This window comes from Pogona vitticeps, chromosome 5 (assembly GCF_051106095.1).
Source record: "Pogona vitticeps strain Pit_001003342236 chromosome 5, PviZW2.1, whole genome shotgun sequence".
Lineage (NCBI taxonomy): Eukaryota > Metazoa > Chordata > Lepidosauria > Squamata > Agamidae > Pogona > Pogona vitticeps.
In genome coordinates, this window is record NC_135787.1 from 111,331,815 (window position 1) to 111,349,104 (window position 17,290).

At 39.7% G+C, this 17,290-nt stretch overlaps 1 protein-coding gene across 5 annotated transcripts in view; it reads right to left on the reverse strand.

Annotated features, from left to right (window-relative positions):
• FRMD4A (FERM domain containing 4A) overlaps positions 1 to 17,290 on the reverse strand; it is a 605,541-nt gene that overhangs the window by 437,308 nt on the left and 150,943 nt on the right. Inside the window, exon 1 of one of the 5 annotated variants that reach the window (XM_073000750.2) lies at positions 16,665 to 16,946. The exons of the other annotated variants lie outside the window; for them this stretch is intronic. Within the exon in view, the coding sequence (XP_072856851.1) occupies positions 16,665 to 16,697 (33 nt within the window). The 5' untranslated portion in view covers positions 16,698 to 16,946. Of the gene's footprint in view, positions 1 to 16,664; positions 16,947 to 17,290 lie in introns of those variants that run through there. 5 annotated transcript variants of the gene reach the window in all.

Consider the following 17,290-nt stretch of genomic DNA (forward strand, 5'->3'; position numbering starts at 1 on the left):
TGCATATAAGCTTCCTGGGGTTCTGCCTGGCCCACACAGGAGATTTTCCACACAGTCCTTGTGTTGCAGAAGTGTGAAAGGAAGACTGAATGAAGATTTACACTGAGCAGATTTGGAATGCAGGCATTACAGCACAGCTCCAACGTAAACGTTAAGTGTACTACGTGAAAGGAAGAGCCAACTAATGGGATCATATCAAAGGCAGAATCTTGAAAGCTATTTTTTGAAAATAAATTGTTTTCATTAGTTGTACAGTACAATATTACAGTGTAATAGTAACTAATTACATTGTAAAAATCCATTATTCATAACACTATTATAAAAATATCGTTTTCTTTTACATTCCATTGCTCACTTTTTTTGTTTTTTATTTTTGTTGTTGCAAAATTAAAAACAATGAAGACTAAAATCTGTTATGTAAGTCACCCTTGCATAAGAATGATGATGTCCCTGGTGAAAGTGCCAGTAATTAAAGAGTTTTTCCTTCAATCCTGTTGCTCTCCTGGCTTTCCCACAATCAGCCTCATTAAGCACGAATCAGCTAAGACCTGAAACTGAAGCAGAAACTCTTTAATTATCAGCAGTATTCCCATGATATTGACATCAAATTTATGCAGTTGTAATTAACAGAGTAAGATTTGGGCTGCCAGTTATTTCCTTCCCCAACAAAGTTAACACCAACAACAAAGCAGTAAGCAATGGAATTAAAAAGAGAGAGAGATATGATATCTATAGAATAAGATAAAGAAGAGAATGACATAAAATCTGAAAAAATCTTGTCAAAATGTCTCTAAAAATGCTTAAAATGGTCCTTTAAAGGAAAATTTGAAGAATATCTAGAAAACATTACTCCTTATACTAATTAAGTGGTTTTGTTCACATTCAAATGTAATTTTGCTATGCCCTCATTATCAAAAAAGGCAACTTATTACATGACCTGTCACATTTTATTTACAAATTTCATCTTATGCATTCTGTGTATGGAATTGGCCAAGGAAATGTTCCAGGGAAGAGGCATTAATGCACTGTCTGGGCATGTAAAGGTACTTTTTATTCAACTTAATGATTGGGCATGTGAAAACTTTCAAGTTGGAGATAACCCTCTCCTTTCTCCTTGCAGTAAAACTAGGATATAAAATTAAATTCAAGGGTTGGAGCAGCACAATTTTTTTAGAATATTGTCTTTTTAAAAAGTGTGTTCTGAATTCACAATTAGCAATAACAAATAAACAGTAACATGGGATTTTGCTAATCCTAGAACCTATAAACAAACTGATAATGTTAATAAGATTCAATAATGGAATATAACTCCATTAGAGATTCAAGTGTTCTGTCTAAATATTACACACTGCTCCTTTGCTCAACTCTTTGTACACAAGACACCAGAAATTCATTATCTGTAGATGCAGCATTTAGTGTGTTTAATGATAGTTAATCTCTATTTACATTCTGGAAGATTTTGTGGAAAGAACAAAAGTCAATTTGAAAGTTATTTCAGTCCTTTAAGACCGTCCAGAAGGAAGCAGAAGCTTTAGAGAGGAAAACCAAACCAAACAGCACCACGTAGAAAACCAAAACAATGACAACAACCAACTCTCCCAGCTCCTCTTCCCCCCAGATCTTGTATGCACTTCTGAGTGAAGAGGGCAAGAGAGGGCTCCCTGAGCCTACTCAATTTTGCATGCTTTGATGCCAGGTGCTCATTATAAATTCAGTAGCAAGCTTTAGAAAAGGATAAGAGCAAAGTAGGTGAAATCATAGACATTTTCCTCCCAGCTGTATTTGCTGACAGTGAAGCACAGGGGATTAAGAGGGACCATGAGAAGCAAGAGATTATTTTAAAAAATCCTTTAAAAGGCAGAATTTTAAAAAGAGGGGGGCCTAATTAGCATTTATGTGTCACTTCATTCTTTGTTACACAGCTGCATTCATATTCCACTAGGCACACACACTCCTCTTTTTGGATGCACACCTTAATGTTGTTAGGGATTTTGAGTGTGTCAGAGAAGCCGAGAGCAATGCCATCAAGAGACTAGACTCTGTTATGAGACTGAACTCCTAGCAGGGTCACCCAAGGTGGAATGGTCAAAGCTGACACACTAAACTAAGATGCACCCACCCTCTCCAAGGGTAATGGCCACATCAGAGACGTACTAATGGGAGCAAGAAAATTTTGGAGGGCAGTACTGGGCCTCAGTCGTAGCTGAAGGTGACACTAGTGGATGATTGTTCACAGACAATGGCAGTGAAAGAATCCTAATTCCAGAATGTAATTTAAACAATATTTCTGGTGAACTTAAAGTCCATCTAAAGAACACATTTGCATTACTAAACTCAACTAATAGTGAATGGAAGAGCTGTGAATTGGAACCAGAGATATTATTAGGAAAGAATACAAAAATATAATTGCTGTAGTAAAAAGAAAAGAGCTTAGCTGGATGATAGAAAACATTTTAATGGACTGGCAAAAACCAGAATTAAAAAGGGACAGAAGTAGTGTTGGAATCCTGAATGCAGATTTTCAATGACTGCCCACATAGAAACTAATAGAACTATTAGTCAGTGGAAAGAAAGGAAAGGAAACAACAAAAGAGGAAAAACAAGAGATATCTTTTGGAACATCCAAGAAATCAAAGGGAAATTTAAGCCTAGATTATGAATACTGAAAGACAACAGGAAAACACACTATCTTACTGGAGAAAAATAAAGAGAAAGTGGAAACAGTACATCAAAGACCTAAACAGAAGAGATAAAAGGATGACAGATTCCTCTGAAGAGAAATCTTATGATGAAGAACCTGGAGTTCTACAAAGTGAATCAAAAGCTGCCCACACTGCTGCATTGGCATGTTATAACATGAGTGTAATCATGTACAAATGAATACCTTCCCTTGGCTGTCCATCTGTTGTTCTCTATGGTGATTAATGGTATAAGGGAAAAGGTGAGGAGAAACATTCCCTAGTCCATAAGAACACATTAAATTGTTACATGACAAACAAAGATGACCAGCCTTCAAAAAAGGGAAACCTGCTTCCCACAGGAGAACCTTCCTTATATGTGTGCTTAATATAGGGAGTGAAACTCCACTCCTCAGAATTTGATCAGTATTATTGGCATTAGTTTTGTTTCCCTGGACATTCTCTAGTATTTTTGCCAAAGGAGGAACTTCTAGCTCAATGATTTAGGTATGGGAGGGAGTTTGATTCCCCACTGTGTCTCCTTGAAAGGAGTTGGACTTGATGATCCATAAGATCCAGCTCTGCAGGTCTAAGATTATGTACAGTATTGCATTTTCTCCTTTTCACTTTATAAAAACTTTCAGCATTAATGTTAGCCCCATTTGAGGCTTCTTGATATGCCTATGATGTAGGAGAGTCAAGAATTGCATAATCAAACTGCCAGGAGTAGAGATGGGCATGAACTAAAAAACAAATCACCAAATTCATTCAAAAATAGCTAATTCATCAATTAGTATTCATATGAATCAATGGTCAATGGATCAATGAATTTTTAGTGACTTCTGATTCATTGATTTACTTGGTGAAGATTGGGTTTCTCCAAGCCAGTTGTTAAAGGCACTTTCCTGGGGGAACCCTCCTTGTGGGTATATAACTTGGACATCCAAAACCCAAACTTCACCAAACTTGTACAGCTTGTAGAGGAGTGTTAGGGGAAGCCTCCCTCCAGATTTGGTGTCTCTAGATGCTTGGGAGGGGCATTTTATAGGATTTTAAATTAAAAAATGAATTGACAAATCAATTCATCAGAAAAAAATGTTAATTCATAATTGCGATTCGTCAACCTTGATCAATCACAAATCAAAACAAATCACTAATTTTCTGATTCATACTCATCTCTAGCCAGGAGTTTAACTAACAGAGACAATGGTGTTATACCCCCCCTTCCTCCAAGCTCTCCTATTATCACCCGGCCAATCTGGAACTTTCATAACAACTGGAGTGTAAATAGACTTTCTGGTATAGTATTATGAGCAATCCCTATCGGGGGAAAAAAATCTGGTGTTTGCAAATAACACTGCAATGTGTGTGGCATGTTCAGTGCCAACCCTTCAGGGTAAGTTTCCTTGACTATCACTTTTACCACTGCATCTCTTGATAGCAGGTGGCCATCACCTGCTCTGTGCACTCAGGCAGAAGCTAAGCCTTTTTTCTGGTACTCTGTAAAGTTATTCAGGATTGGTCTTGTTCTTCTCAGCTCCTTCCTTATTGTGACTTACAGTAAATGCTAAGACAAATTCAGGTAGTCTAGGTGACATGGGTTGCTTGATGGATAGCTCAATGAGTTGAGTAGCTGGGTGCAGGGACAGAGGTCAGAAGTTTGATTCTCTATTGTGCCTTTTAGGAGAAAGTTGAACCTGCAGAGCCTTGGGAATGCTGCACAATCCCAGGCCACCCCCCAGAAAAAGGAAATGGCAAACTATTTCTTAATAATTTATACCTTGAAAACTCTGGAAAGCATAGCCATAAATTAGAATTGATTTGATGGCACATCATGACAACAGGCATTGTGGGTAGCCTTTTTTCTTTAACTTAGTACAATGATTTAATGAAGAAAGTTTATTTAAAAGGAAATAGGTAGACCAGGGTAGTAAGAATCCACAGCAAAAGAGGAAATAAAATTGTATCCCAACAATGGTATCTATCTGGCTTTACAATGAAGTAAGTTGTTGAAGCAACTAGGTTGTATCAGTGGTCCCTCATCAGTGAAATACTTCGTTTGGGACTAGGCCAGTACCCTCTGCTAAGTGTTTCATACAGTTCCAGGTGAGGTGGTTACAAATGATATGTTTACTCTAACCAAGGAGAGGGGGCTCATGCAGACTGTAAGTGTCCTAAGGAGATGTCAACTAGAGTCATCAATTGACAGAGATGTTACCTTTCTGACAGACTGTTTTGGTGTCATTTAAGAGGTTGCAGAATATGATGGGTGCCAACCCTCATGAAGTCCTGTCACTGTGGCAAAAATTAAGCTGACAAACAGATCAGGTCTTCACTAGCTTCATCTTGAGTGGATATTGAAGACCCATTAACTTGTAAAATATGCTCCTGAGGGACTTAAAAGGACTAGAACTGGCTTAATGATATTAATTAACATATCTGTCTGCATTTACCACTAAAACACTACTTGTTTCTCCTTTGAAATTACTATAATGTACAGGCTTCCTAAACTGGAGATATAGGAGCACAGAAAACAGTGAAAAGAATCCTATTCTCTCTATCTAAAATGTAAAGTAAATGCTATGCATTATTGTGAGGCTTTACACTAAAAGAGATAGCATCATCCTTAAGTACACAACATTTGAACTGTAAAGAGTCTATTTAAGAAACTTAGGAAGAGCTATCAACAATGGACAATGCTGTAGTGAAACCCTCACAATACCATGTAGAATAATTTCAGGGTTTTGTCTGTGTTTAATACCATTTTTACTCTGCATGAGAGCGGGCTAACATTTGAAGGGAATCCAGAATAGTAGGCATCTAATGCACACACAGTATGGCTTAATTGTGTGCCATATTCAAAACCAAATGCAACTCTTCAGTCAGCACAATGTAAATCTGTGTCACTGCTGTATGTCATATATGCATTAGCACCAACTATTAGCATGTCTGAATTAGAGTTTGGGTATACAATCATGCTTTCACCTATGAGCACACACACACAAAATAAAAAATAAAAAGGGGGGGACCGAAAACAAAAACACACAAAAGGCTGTTTTGACCTTAGAAGATCCTTAAGCAGCAGTGATTACAATACATTTTCACAGCCTGAGTTTACTATGCTATCTGAGGTAATTATTTAGTTTTCACGAAAAGACATTCCATGCGTGCTCCATTTTTCTGGTAGTACGTGGTAAAAGGCAATGCAGTCTGACCTCATTGTATTGTCCCAACTCTGCTCCATTCATTGATGCTGCTTGGAGACATCATGCTAAACATGAAGACATCACATAACATGATTCTCTTAACAAGTTTTACCAGTGGATCATAAAGCAGGATTTAATTTCACATTTCTTTTTATCCAGAAATGTGGTGTGGATAAACAGAAGTCACAGAAGCTCTTTAATACTTATTTGAGACATTTATTTTTTGCCCTTCTACTAAAAACAAAGGCCCTTGAACAATAGAAGGCTACAACTTTGATCTCTTCTAGCCATCATAAAGAGCTACTGTGGGAGGTGGTGAGAACTGCAGGCCAAAAACTTTGGTGGGACAAAAGTTGCCCACCTCTGGTATAGTTATGTGCCATCAAGTTGGAACTGTGATAAAATGTTGGTGCCACTGGGTTTTTTTCCTAGTGCTCTTGCCACATTACTGCTATTTGTGTTATATTTTAGTGTTTTGTCATGAAGCTTTGTTTTAATCCTTTGCAGCCCAGAACAGTGCTTCAGCACTACTGGAGTGATATATAAATTAAACAAACAAACAAATAAACAAACTGATTACAGCGACCCTAATAGGGCTTTCAAGGAAAGTGAGATATTTGGTTTTCCCAATTCCACTCCTCCAGTGAGTTTCCATGGCTGAGCGAAGATATGAACCCTGTTCTCCAGAGTCCATCACTCTATTCACTAGAATAAAATGTGATCTTTCTGATGCTGAACATCTATTGTCTTCCCTCTGTCATCTGTTTACACTAATTTCATTTAAGGTGGTGTCCTCAGATTTCCTCTAAGGTGATGTCCTCACATAACTTGCATCACCCCTATCCCCATAACTGGTGGCTAAGGCTGATATCAGTTGTAAATCCAATGGATCTACAATACATGAAGCTGGAGAAGGCTGATTTGTATGATACTTACCCGTCACTCTAAAAACATACTGCAGTGCTGAGCAGTTTTCTGTTTAACTCCTAATTTCCACATGGAAACCCATCTAACCACCATATTCCTCTACTTTTCCTTAACCTCATGCATATTTATATGCCAATTATGAAGATCCTAAGGTATAAATGCATTAAGGGACTATGATTTAATGTGCTTGAGTCTATTACATGGTATAATGCAATTACTGTTTGATGTCCAATTTACCTCAACACTTTATTTCATAACTGTTGCTAAGTTATTAAGTAATCTCAGTCCAGGAATGGGGGGGGGAGAGGAATCCACTGGACAAATATATCACTTGTCTATGAAATCTACATATGTTCATTGGGAAAAAATATGAGACTTAGACACAAGCATTACAGCAGAAAATGAGATGTCTACCCAGCTAAATTTATAATAAGAGAAGTGCTAGGCAACCAGTATGCTTGGGTGGGCCTTCTGATATATTTGTAATCATGTTGTCACATTTCTATTACATTCTTCTACAGTTCCAAGAAGGGTGTGCACTATTTTATGATCACAATAAGCACCCTGTGATGTTGGTTCAGCTAAAAACAGAGTAACTGGCTCAAAATCACCTGATGAGATTCATTGCTGACTGGGGTTTGAACTCACAACCTTCTCTTGCACTCTACTCACTACTCTGGGACCAGTGCTTAGAAGTCACATGTTACAAGTAACAACATTATCTGTAACACATTGGTTGCTATCTTGTTGATTAGCACTAAAAATTGCAACTAAAGAAGGCTATTTAAATCAATGAATTTATGGAAAAGTTGACCCACCAAATCCTCATTGATTTCAATGGCGCTATTCTAGTTGTCTATGCTGGTTCAATGGGCCTATTGTCACCAGCTCTGCAAAACGACAGGATTTTAGTAATCATTTTTTGTGGCAGCAGCTAACCCCACCACAACAGAGGAGCAAACTTTGCGAGACGAGCCCAGGCAGCCTCCAGAGCTGAGGTGGCTGAAGCAGGACGAAGAGGAAGAGGAAGAAGCACTGCCGGGTGCTGAGGTGGCCACTGGCTGGGCTGGTGCTGGGGGTGCTGAGAGAGAAAGAGAGCCAGAGAGCCGCTTCCCTGGAAGAGGTGGCAGCGGCAGCAGCTGCTGTTGGCAGCTTGGAGGTGCTCTTTGAGGATGGGTCGGGAGCATGCCTCGCTCACCAGCTCTCTCAGAATACAGTGCCTCTTGCACCCTCTATCCGGAACTGCAGCCTGCCAGCCGGCAGACAGGCGGGCTGGCTTGCAGGCTGCAGTTCCAGATGGAGGGTACAAGAGACACTGTCTTGGGGGAGGGCCAGAGAGCAAGGTGAGGCTTTTTTTGACTCTTGACAGCAGAGGACGCTGGGCATTTCGGGGGGAGGCAAGGTGGGGGGGAAAAAGTATAGTCTGACGGGCCCCAAATGGCCTGCGGGCTGCATGTTTGAGACCCCTGCTTTAAGGGGTCATTAGGCTTTTTTTTTTTTTTTTTGGTATTTTTAGGTGCATTATAAGTATTTGAATTTTTTGTTTGTTTGTTTGTTTGCTGTTTATCTCCCTACAGGGGACCCAAGGTGGCTCACAACTACTGAAACTATATAAAAATCAACAAACGTAACTAAAAATAATATTTTGCACTTGTAACAATGAGGAACTGGTAACTTTTAACAAGTCACCTTGAGAAATCAAGAAACAAAATGAAATTAATTTGTAAAAATAATTTTAAAACTAACATAATATGCATACATTTGGCAAACCCATTCAAAGTTCTGGTGGCCGTTATCTGAATCAATTGAAGCTTTTAAATCATTGTCCAGAATGCTGTCTTGCATAAATATTTTATTTGTTTGTAATTTCCTTTAAAGTTATTGGTTTAATTAATCTGCTCCATGTTTTTAACTCATAGTTGTTTTATTAATTCCATTGTTAGACACCTTGAGTCTTGTTTTATGGGTGAGAGTCAGAGAATTACACTAATTAATAATTGAATACAGATGGCAGTGCAGTAATGCAGCTGGAAGATTACGTCTGATCAACATGGACAATTGTCCTTGTTCAGAAAGAACTGCCACTAGCAAAACAGTTGAACCCAGTAGGAGCTACTGCATGCTACTGAAGCCACAGAAGTCTGAAGAGAACAAAAAAAACCTGAGAAGGCTTGCTTAAACCTCACTTTTGTCCAAATCTGAATCTGAAAGGCATGGACACTTCCATGCAGGGCCTCTTTCATTCTCCTTTATGAGTAGCCATCTATAGTATACACACACACATTACAAGAGATACCTCCTCCTGTGTCTAAAGAGCAATCCTGTGCAATCCTCTAAGTTTGCCAACCTTTTTTTTAACCTAGAGGGAAACACTGCAGACTGGTGACTCCACTTTTGTAGGTGAGTAGGATGGCTTATATCCACTCTAGGTTTTAGTTTGAACCTTAAAGGAGATATCCATACTTCTGAATGTATTTGAGGTACATTCAGTACCATGGATAGCTCCCATTCTATTTGTGGCCTAGGATTCAACACATTGAATAGCTTCTATTAAATTCAGACTAAATTGAAGACCACATTCACCATGCATGCAACTACTGGAATCTCCAGTAGCAGAAAGAAAGCCAGATGAAGATCAAGATAGCAATTTGATTTCTGCCACTTTTTGCAAAATCCTGCTGCTTAGTTATGTTTGTGGAGGCCAAAAGGCATAGCTTGCAGCGGCTTCTCACTGGCAATTAATATATCTCTATTTGGACTTTTGGGTGTGTGCCAAGCTATTGAGTAGGCATGCATCAAAAATTCAAAATGAGGATTTGCTATTTGCCACTGGGAAATCTACTGAAAGTTACTCTGCTGCCTTCCTCGGGCATAACTATGCAACAGGATTTTGGTTACTATATTTTTCACTTCCAAGAAAAGTAGCTTGTGGGATCTTCTTCAAGTACCTTAAATAAGATGGCTGAAATCCTGTGGCTTAGCATAAGAAGATTAGTACTATTGTCTGTTCCTATCCAGCATAAAAAGAGACTCTGCCACAATTGTACTAACCCAGCATCCAGGTGCACCCCAAAGAATTGTGGCAGAGACTTTCGTACACAGCCAGGAATGGGCTGAATATTGTGAATTTTCTTACACTAAGCAACAGGATTTCAACTACTGTATATGTTTTGACCAGGGGATGGGCACTGCATGTTGCTCCATCTCAGGCATCAAAATGTATTAGATTAAACAGGAACATAGATGAGTTATTTAATTGAAATGCATTCCAATGATCTAGTGAACATATTTTCGTGTAAAACAAAGTAAGTGCCAAAGCAATCCAGTGTCCTAAAAGTAAAATATACTGAAGCCCACTATCCTTAATTATACCAGGCATGGGGTAAATGATTGCAAGTCTGGCATGTAGGCAAACAAACTAGCTGTTTTCCTGCATTGAACGGGGGGTTAGACTTGATGGCCTTGTAAGGCCCTTCCAACTTCACTTTTCTATGACACACCTTGTTATTACAATTGCTTTTGCCATCTAGAGCAGCAACTGGATTTATTCTGCATTATTCCAACAGAATATTAAAAATGTTCTTGAACTCTACCTTGTCTTCCCTAACACATGGGGAATGGGTTGTTAACCATATATTTTGTACTTGTGTGTTTAGTTTAGTTTTTTTATTACAAAATTTGAATTCAGTTTTCTGGAAATGCATGCATTTGCCTTTACTATCCCCTAAGTACTTTGAAGAGAATGCAAACTAGTTCAAAAATATGTATCCAACTCATACTCCATATGGTTCCACAGAAAGGAATATCAGGCTTCTGTTCCCCTTCTTTAATTTTGATCCTGTTTATTTCTACAAGTAGTCTCCAAGTGTATAATATCAAGATGATGAAAAACTATTTCCAATTTTTTTAAAAGAAGAGTTTTATTCAGCTTAGCATTTAACTGCAGAAGAGAACTGTCTGGTAAGTCACTATGGCCTCACTCCTCAACACAGTGCACAGTAATGAAATATCATTTCTTAAATTATACAAGATACACTTTTGAAATGAGCAAAAAATAAATATTAGCCAGACTACAGGCTGTAATGATAGCAAATAAGCCACTGTCCATATGATTATTACATAGATCACGAAAGAGCCACCCCACAACATATGTGTATTGACTTGATTGCCTATGGTGTCCCTATGTGTATACAAAAGAGTAGGGTGTGCTAGTACCTCCTGACACAAACTGTATCCAAGAACTTGTCATAAGATTGGGACCAATCCACTCTCAGCTGTTAGGGAGGTGGCCTGAACTGAATTAATTCTTCAGTTTGTGCAAGTATTTCTTAGGTTTCCTGATCAGCACTTTAGGAGAAACAAAACAACTGAGAATGGGGAATACAAAGGGGCACAGGGGTGGGGGTAATATGAAGGACCAATTTGGGAATGTGCTAGACCTTATATAGAGGATTGTATATTTACATTTCAGACACTTATGCATTTGTGTGTACGTGTGTGCGCACGTGTGTGTGTGTGTGTGTGTGTGTGTGTGTGTGTTTGTTTCCACAGTAGTATGCATCAGGAAATGAGTAACTAGCCAGACCACTCCAAAATGGCCAAGTGGCAGCAGTGATTCTTCCAGTTGGTAACCTAGCTTCCAGAAATATACCAAGATAGCATACAAAAAATTAATGCACCTAAGATCTAACATGAACATAAAGGCTCAGTTGAATTGAGAAGCACCCAGTCCTTCTTACTTGTGCCAACAGATCAGCAGGCACTGGCATTTTTTCAGTTTGCCAACAAGAATGAAAGATGGCCAAATATAGAAAGGGGGCAGATTGTCCCTAACATTATTGTGACATATCCTATGAAAACCAACACAAGATATAATTCATCCACACTTCCTCCGAATCCTTACAGTGCAATGCATAAGTGTAAGATGATTAATTTTTAAAAAGAAAGGAAATCCTTGAATGCAACAGCTAGCCTAAAAACAACATAGGACTTCCCCTCCAAAATCTTGCCCAAGCAACTACAGGAAATTAAAAGGAGATCCATGATGTCACTCTAAGCCCTCTCCAGAGTCCCAGTGGTTGGACTGTCCATGAGAACTCTGGGGTTTCATTGGTGGTTCAGCTATCAATCTCCTTCTCCTACAGCACTTCCAAATATTAACAATTACTCTTGATTCAATCCATTTTGCAACTTTTCTCTGGGGCAGTGTACATTCTTAGAAATCAATATTTGCACAAAGGTCCACTGTGCATCATCAGTAACTCTTCTTTCTCCAAGGTCCTCATGCATGTCATACATGAAAAGACAGACAATCAACTCAATACAGCTAGTTGAGGGAATGGGAGTTGCCCTCTGTTCCACCTGATAATTATCAAGTGAACAATAATTAAATTATACTTGTTGTAATTATTTCTGCTTATTTGCGACCATTACTGTCCACCATAGCAAGCAGTTGTTTCCATTTGCTTATATATCAAAGTTAAAAGATGAACCTGAAAGTGATATAAGAACGCTGTGACAAAGGACTCAGCCACGTGCCTTCTCAAGAAAATAAAGTTTTGAGACATTTTGAAGTATTTTGGCGTGAATGCATGGACTGATTTTCATGCAAAGGTCAACAAAACTATGCTCATATTTTGAGATACATCCTGCTATTTTGTTATTTTTTGTACAGTCTTCTTTGTTTTCTCTTATCAGAGATAGTCTACGATCCTAAAATATACACAACTAGTTATGCAAGCCCAAGGGAGTTTCAGTTTCATGTTTTTCAGAATAGCAGACTCCCCACTTCCCCAACCCTGCCTCATGTCAGATGACAAGCTGTTTTTGAATGTAATAATAATAATAATAATAATAATAATAATAATAATAATAATAATAATAATAATAATAATAATAATAATAATAATAATAATAATAAGAAGAAGAAGAAGAAGAAGAAGAAGAAGAAGAAGAAGAAGAAGAAGAAGAAGAAGAAGAAGAAGAGCTGCCTACAACATTTTGATTCCTTTCAAAAAGATTATTCTCAGTGGGTTTCCTCAGTCTAGAAAAGGCAAACCATGCAAAGTCACCATCCCCTCTGAGAGTTCTTACTTTCTTTGGGTGCTCCATGCCAAGAATGAAAGTAGCCAAGCTTTGAAGCAGATTTAAATCTTTAATTGTGCCTCCATCCTCACCCCAAACAAGGTATGGGTGGGAGTTTCAGAAACAAGAAAAAAAAGGACCGGTACATCCACTGAAGCTGTCAAGCAAGAAGAGATGGTAGTCCCAGGATATAAAATGGGTAAGGTAAAAGGTAAATGTTCCCCTTGACATTTAGTCCAGTTGCATCTGATTCTAGGGGGCGGTACTCACCGCGTTTCCAAGTCATAGAGCCAACGTTTGTCCGAAGACAGTTTCTGTGGTCACGTGGCCAGAGTGACTAGACACGGAATGCTGTTACCTTCCCAACATGGGGGTACCTGTTTATCTACTCACATTTGCATGCTTTCGAACTGCTAGGTTGGCAGGAGCTGGGACAATCCACGGGAGCTCAATCCATTGTGTGGATTTGATCTTATGACTGCTGGTCTTCCAACCTTGCAGCACAGATTCTTCTGTGGTTTAACCCACAGTGCCAACACGTCCCTTTGTAAAATGGGTATCAATACTTTATTCAAAGATAAAGCCAACGTGTTTCAGCTCTTGCACTTTTAGCCTTCTTCAGGGGCACTGAAATTATGCTTATGTAGAATCTGTCTCTGAGGATATTTTTGTGGACAATCTCGCACTCCTTTTATCCATTTAAACATCCTGGGACTACCGTCTCTCCTTGCTTGACAGCTGGGAGTTTCAGGAAACCTTTTCGGATGAGATGCTTAAATATTTGTATATCTGCTCTTCAAAAAGCAAAACAAATTGCAAACTGCTCGATACAATTAAAAGCACTCTTTACTGTATATTCCAAATGTGATCTGATTTTATCAGTTATTCTTTTATATTGTCATTAATATACACAAACTCCAGTAAATAACTTCAGGTGTGTAATGGAGATTATGAGTTCAGGAAATATGATTAAGCTGTAAGCACAGTTATGATAGTTTAGTTTTGAGCAATGAAACATAATGGCTGATCACTAGTTTTTGTTCCTTTCCCACTGAACTCTTTCTCTCCTGTGATTCTTTACTATTCAATGATATCTCAAGTCCCAGTGTCATACCTACAGCAAAAAGTCATTCCAATGTTAACCCCAGTGGTAGGTCAGTATTGTGTTAATGTGCCTCAGGCAAGCATTTCAAGGTACAGTAATGTCAAATGAGTTGAGCACACAGCAGAAATATCGCAATTATTTCTGCAATTTTGTCCTGTGAGAACAGAAACCTGAGAATAGTGTTATTTTTCCAAATATACAGCCAAGATTATAAAAGAATAACCTATTAAAATCCTATAAAAATAGTTGTCCCATGTCCTCCCTTGTGCACAATAGGCATCAGTTCCTTAACAAAGATTACTACATTGTTTAGCTTTATAAAAATGCCAATGTCAGTGAAGTCAGCAAATAGAGCATGCAAATGAAATCAGAGAAAAACCTATCAACGTATTTCTATTTCAAGCTTTATTTGACAATTAGCAGAATTAAATCCAATTTTTAAACACACACGAACACAACGATTAAACTGCTTTTGCACATTCTGTCATTAATGTAATGCTTTTTAATGAAATAGAATTGAAAGATATCATGTGAAAACATTTGGTTCATTGATTTCCCTTCCACTGCTCAAAAATAGAAGACCAGTAATGGGTGGGTGGGGGAATCATTATTGCTGTAGTTATCTTTAAAGGAACAATTCATTTATGTGTTACACTTGCTTTCTTTTGGACTGCATTAATGTAAATATTTGGTGTCATCGCCCACTCTGATATACAATATTTTATTCCTGTCTACAGGTCTCTATGAAAAGCTCAGTTCTTATCTTTTCTTTTGTTGGGCTACTGCTGTTCTGCCTACACATTTATTTAATAACAGCATTTACCATTTTCTAAACATAAGTACATCATAAGTGTGTTCTGTAGAGACAAACTGGGCCTTTATTGGTACAAGGATGATCTCTTTTTTAACCCTGAAGAGAGTCTTCAATTATATGAGATAAGAACAATTAAAGTGCTTCTGAAAGGATACAGAGTGCATTCTCTTACCAAAGAAATACATGGACACCACTTCCTCACTTTAGACATTAGAAATAAGGACCTCAATGTCACAGGGTGATGTCTCTATATAAATCTAATCCCAGAGTCTCTTTTCTTCTAGGGATTAAAGTTTGTGAGACACTTAACTGGACTGAAATGCTTCACCTATTGTTCCATGTGCCCAATAGATTTGCCTCACAGAACTCTAGGAAGAATACTGAGAACCACACATACCCTTATCTGTACAGTCCCTCCATGAGTTTGGCCTCTTGGCCATGCCACAGTGTGAAAAAAAGGAAGAACCCAGAAGGACATATATAATATAGACAGAAGGAAGGAAGGAAGGAAGGAAGGAAGGAAGGAAGGAAGGAAGGAAGGAAGGAAGGAAGGGGGGCCCAGAATTAAACTCAACCGAAAACTGTGAGGGACTTGCATCTTCAAAAACTAGAACCAAGTTCTACTCCTACCACAAATCTGGTTTGAAGCTTTCGGCCATTATCTCTGAACCTCAAGTTCTCTGGTGTGGAAAACCAGAAACAACAGTGCTCTGCAAAGGGCCAATGCAATAAAGAGAGATAAAATTAATTTGCAAATCAAATGTGCTGGTAAAGATTCACTGGCATACTTCCACATCCAGTGCAAAGAGATTCAGGACTTTCTTCACCCTCCTTACTGCAATCCGGCACAAACCTGCTGCCAGCCCTCCAGTGCAAGATTTAAGCATGTACAGAGGCTGAGGAAGGGATCTGGCAGGAGTAGCAAAGGTCAGGAGAAGAACACTACTGGATCCTGGCCATTATATAAATTAGCAGTAGTAGAAAATGGCACCATTTATGTCCCTCATATCAAACTCTGTAAGAAGAATGCCTGCATGACTACCGGATCCCCCATTCACTTTTGGGCAATTAAAAAGAGAGAGAGAGAGAAAGTTGTAAATGCAAAATTAAAATCATCACTAACTTTGCTTTTCTGGTACTTTCCACTCTTCCTTCCTTAAACCTGAGTCTCGAGGCACAAAAAAGCAATAAGGAGTTTGTTAACGCTAAGAACAAGTGAAGCCCTGCCTCAAGCATCCCCTCCTGCATCCTTTTTTAAACAGCGTCTGCCAGAAGGAATTCGGTCCCTTTCACACAAAATCCTTGTACAGCAGGCTGGGGTGGGGGGCGGGGGCGGGTTAAACAAAAGCTGCCTCGGTTCCTTGGCAATTTACCGCCTGAAAAACGCGGTTCCTCTACACAGATTAAAAGAGCAGCGGCGGCGGCGGCGGCGGGGGGTGGTGGTTGAGAGGGAGACAGAAAGAAAGAAAGGGAAAGCACGGGAGGCAGGTACCCCTTTCCCGCGCGAGACGCTGCCCGAAGAAGCGGGTGGAAAGTCCGACCCTCTTGAGGAGAAATCCCTTCACAAAGGAACCCCTCCGGAGGAGGTTGTTCTCCTCCTTTCAGCGAGCTGACTCTTCTCCTCTCCAAATCTCAAGGCATTCACGTTCAGGCAAACATTCAGCCTCGACAAAGGTGCGGGGAATTAAAAAAAAAAAAAAAACACCACCCCTCAGTGAACCTCCTCTTCACTTCTCCACGCGCGTCCACTTCTCCGGACTTCACGAGAAGCTCAAATCAATCAATCAAACAAACAAAAAGCCAAAACAAAACAAAAAGAAGAAGAAGAGCGTCGAAACGTGCCACCTTACCTTGGTCCTCATCGGAGACAGAAGTCCTTCCATTTTGGTTTCTTCCTCATGCCAACCCCCCCTTTCTGCAACTTGGCCTCTCTCTTTTTGTGCTTCAAGTATCCCATACGCATGAAACCATGTCAAGGCGCGTCCAGGAGCGAGTGTTTCCCCTCAGAGAAGCTCCGGGCAGCAGCGGCGCGCCGCCACAGCCAACCTGCCCGCCTGCCCGCCTCGCTGCAACTCCTTCCCTCGCCCACCGCGGGGGAGCGGAGCACCGCTTTCCAGAGGGAACCTTCCTCTCACACGCTCCCTCCCTCTTCCCCCCCCCGTGCATAATGTGTGTCTGCAACTGCGTACCACGGTCGCTGCCAAATGCTCCCCCCTCTTAGGCAATGCTTTCAAACAATAAGAGAAGGGGTCCGAGGGCAAACCCGAGGAGGGGGCAGGTGTCTCGGGACAAGTGGAAGGTGTGGGCTACCTGTGCGTGGGGTGCGGGAGAGTGAAGGCTGATTACAGCCCTGCTTTTGCAACCAGTGGAACTCAAAGGAAGGGGAAGGAGACATTAACGAACGCCAGAACCCCCTTTTAAAGAGCGCAACGTTTACGGATCCTATGGCCTGAAGTAAAAAATAGGCTTATCTTCA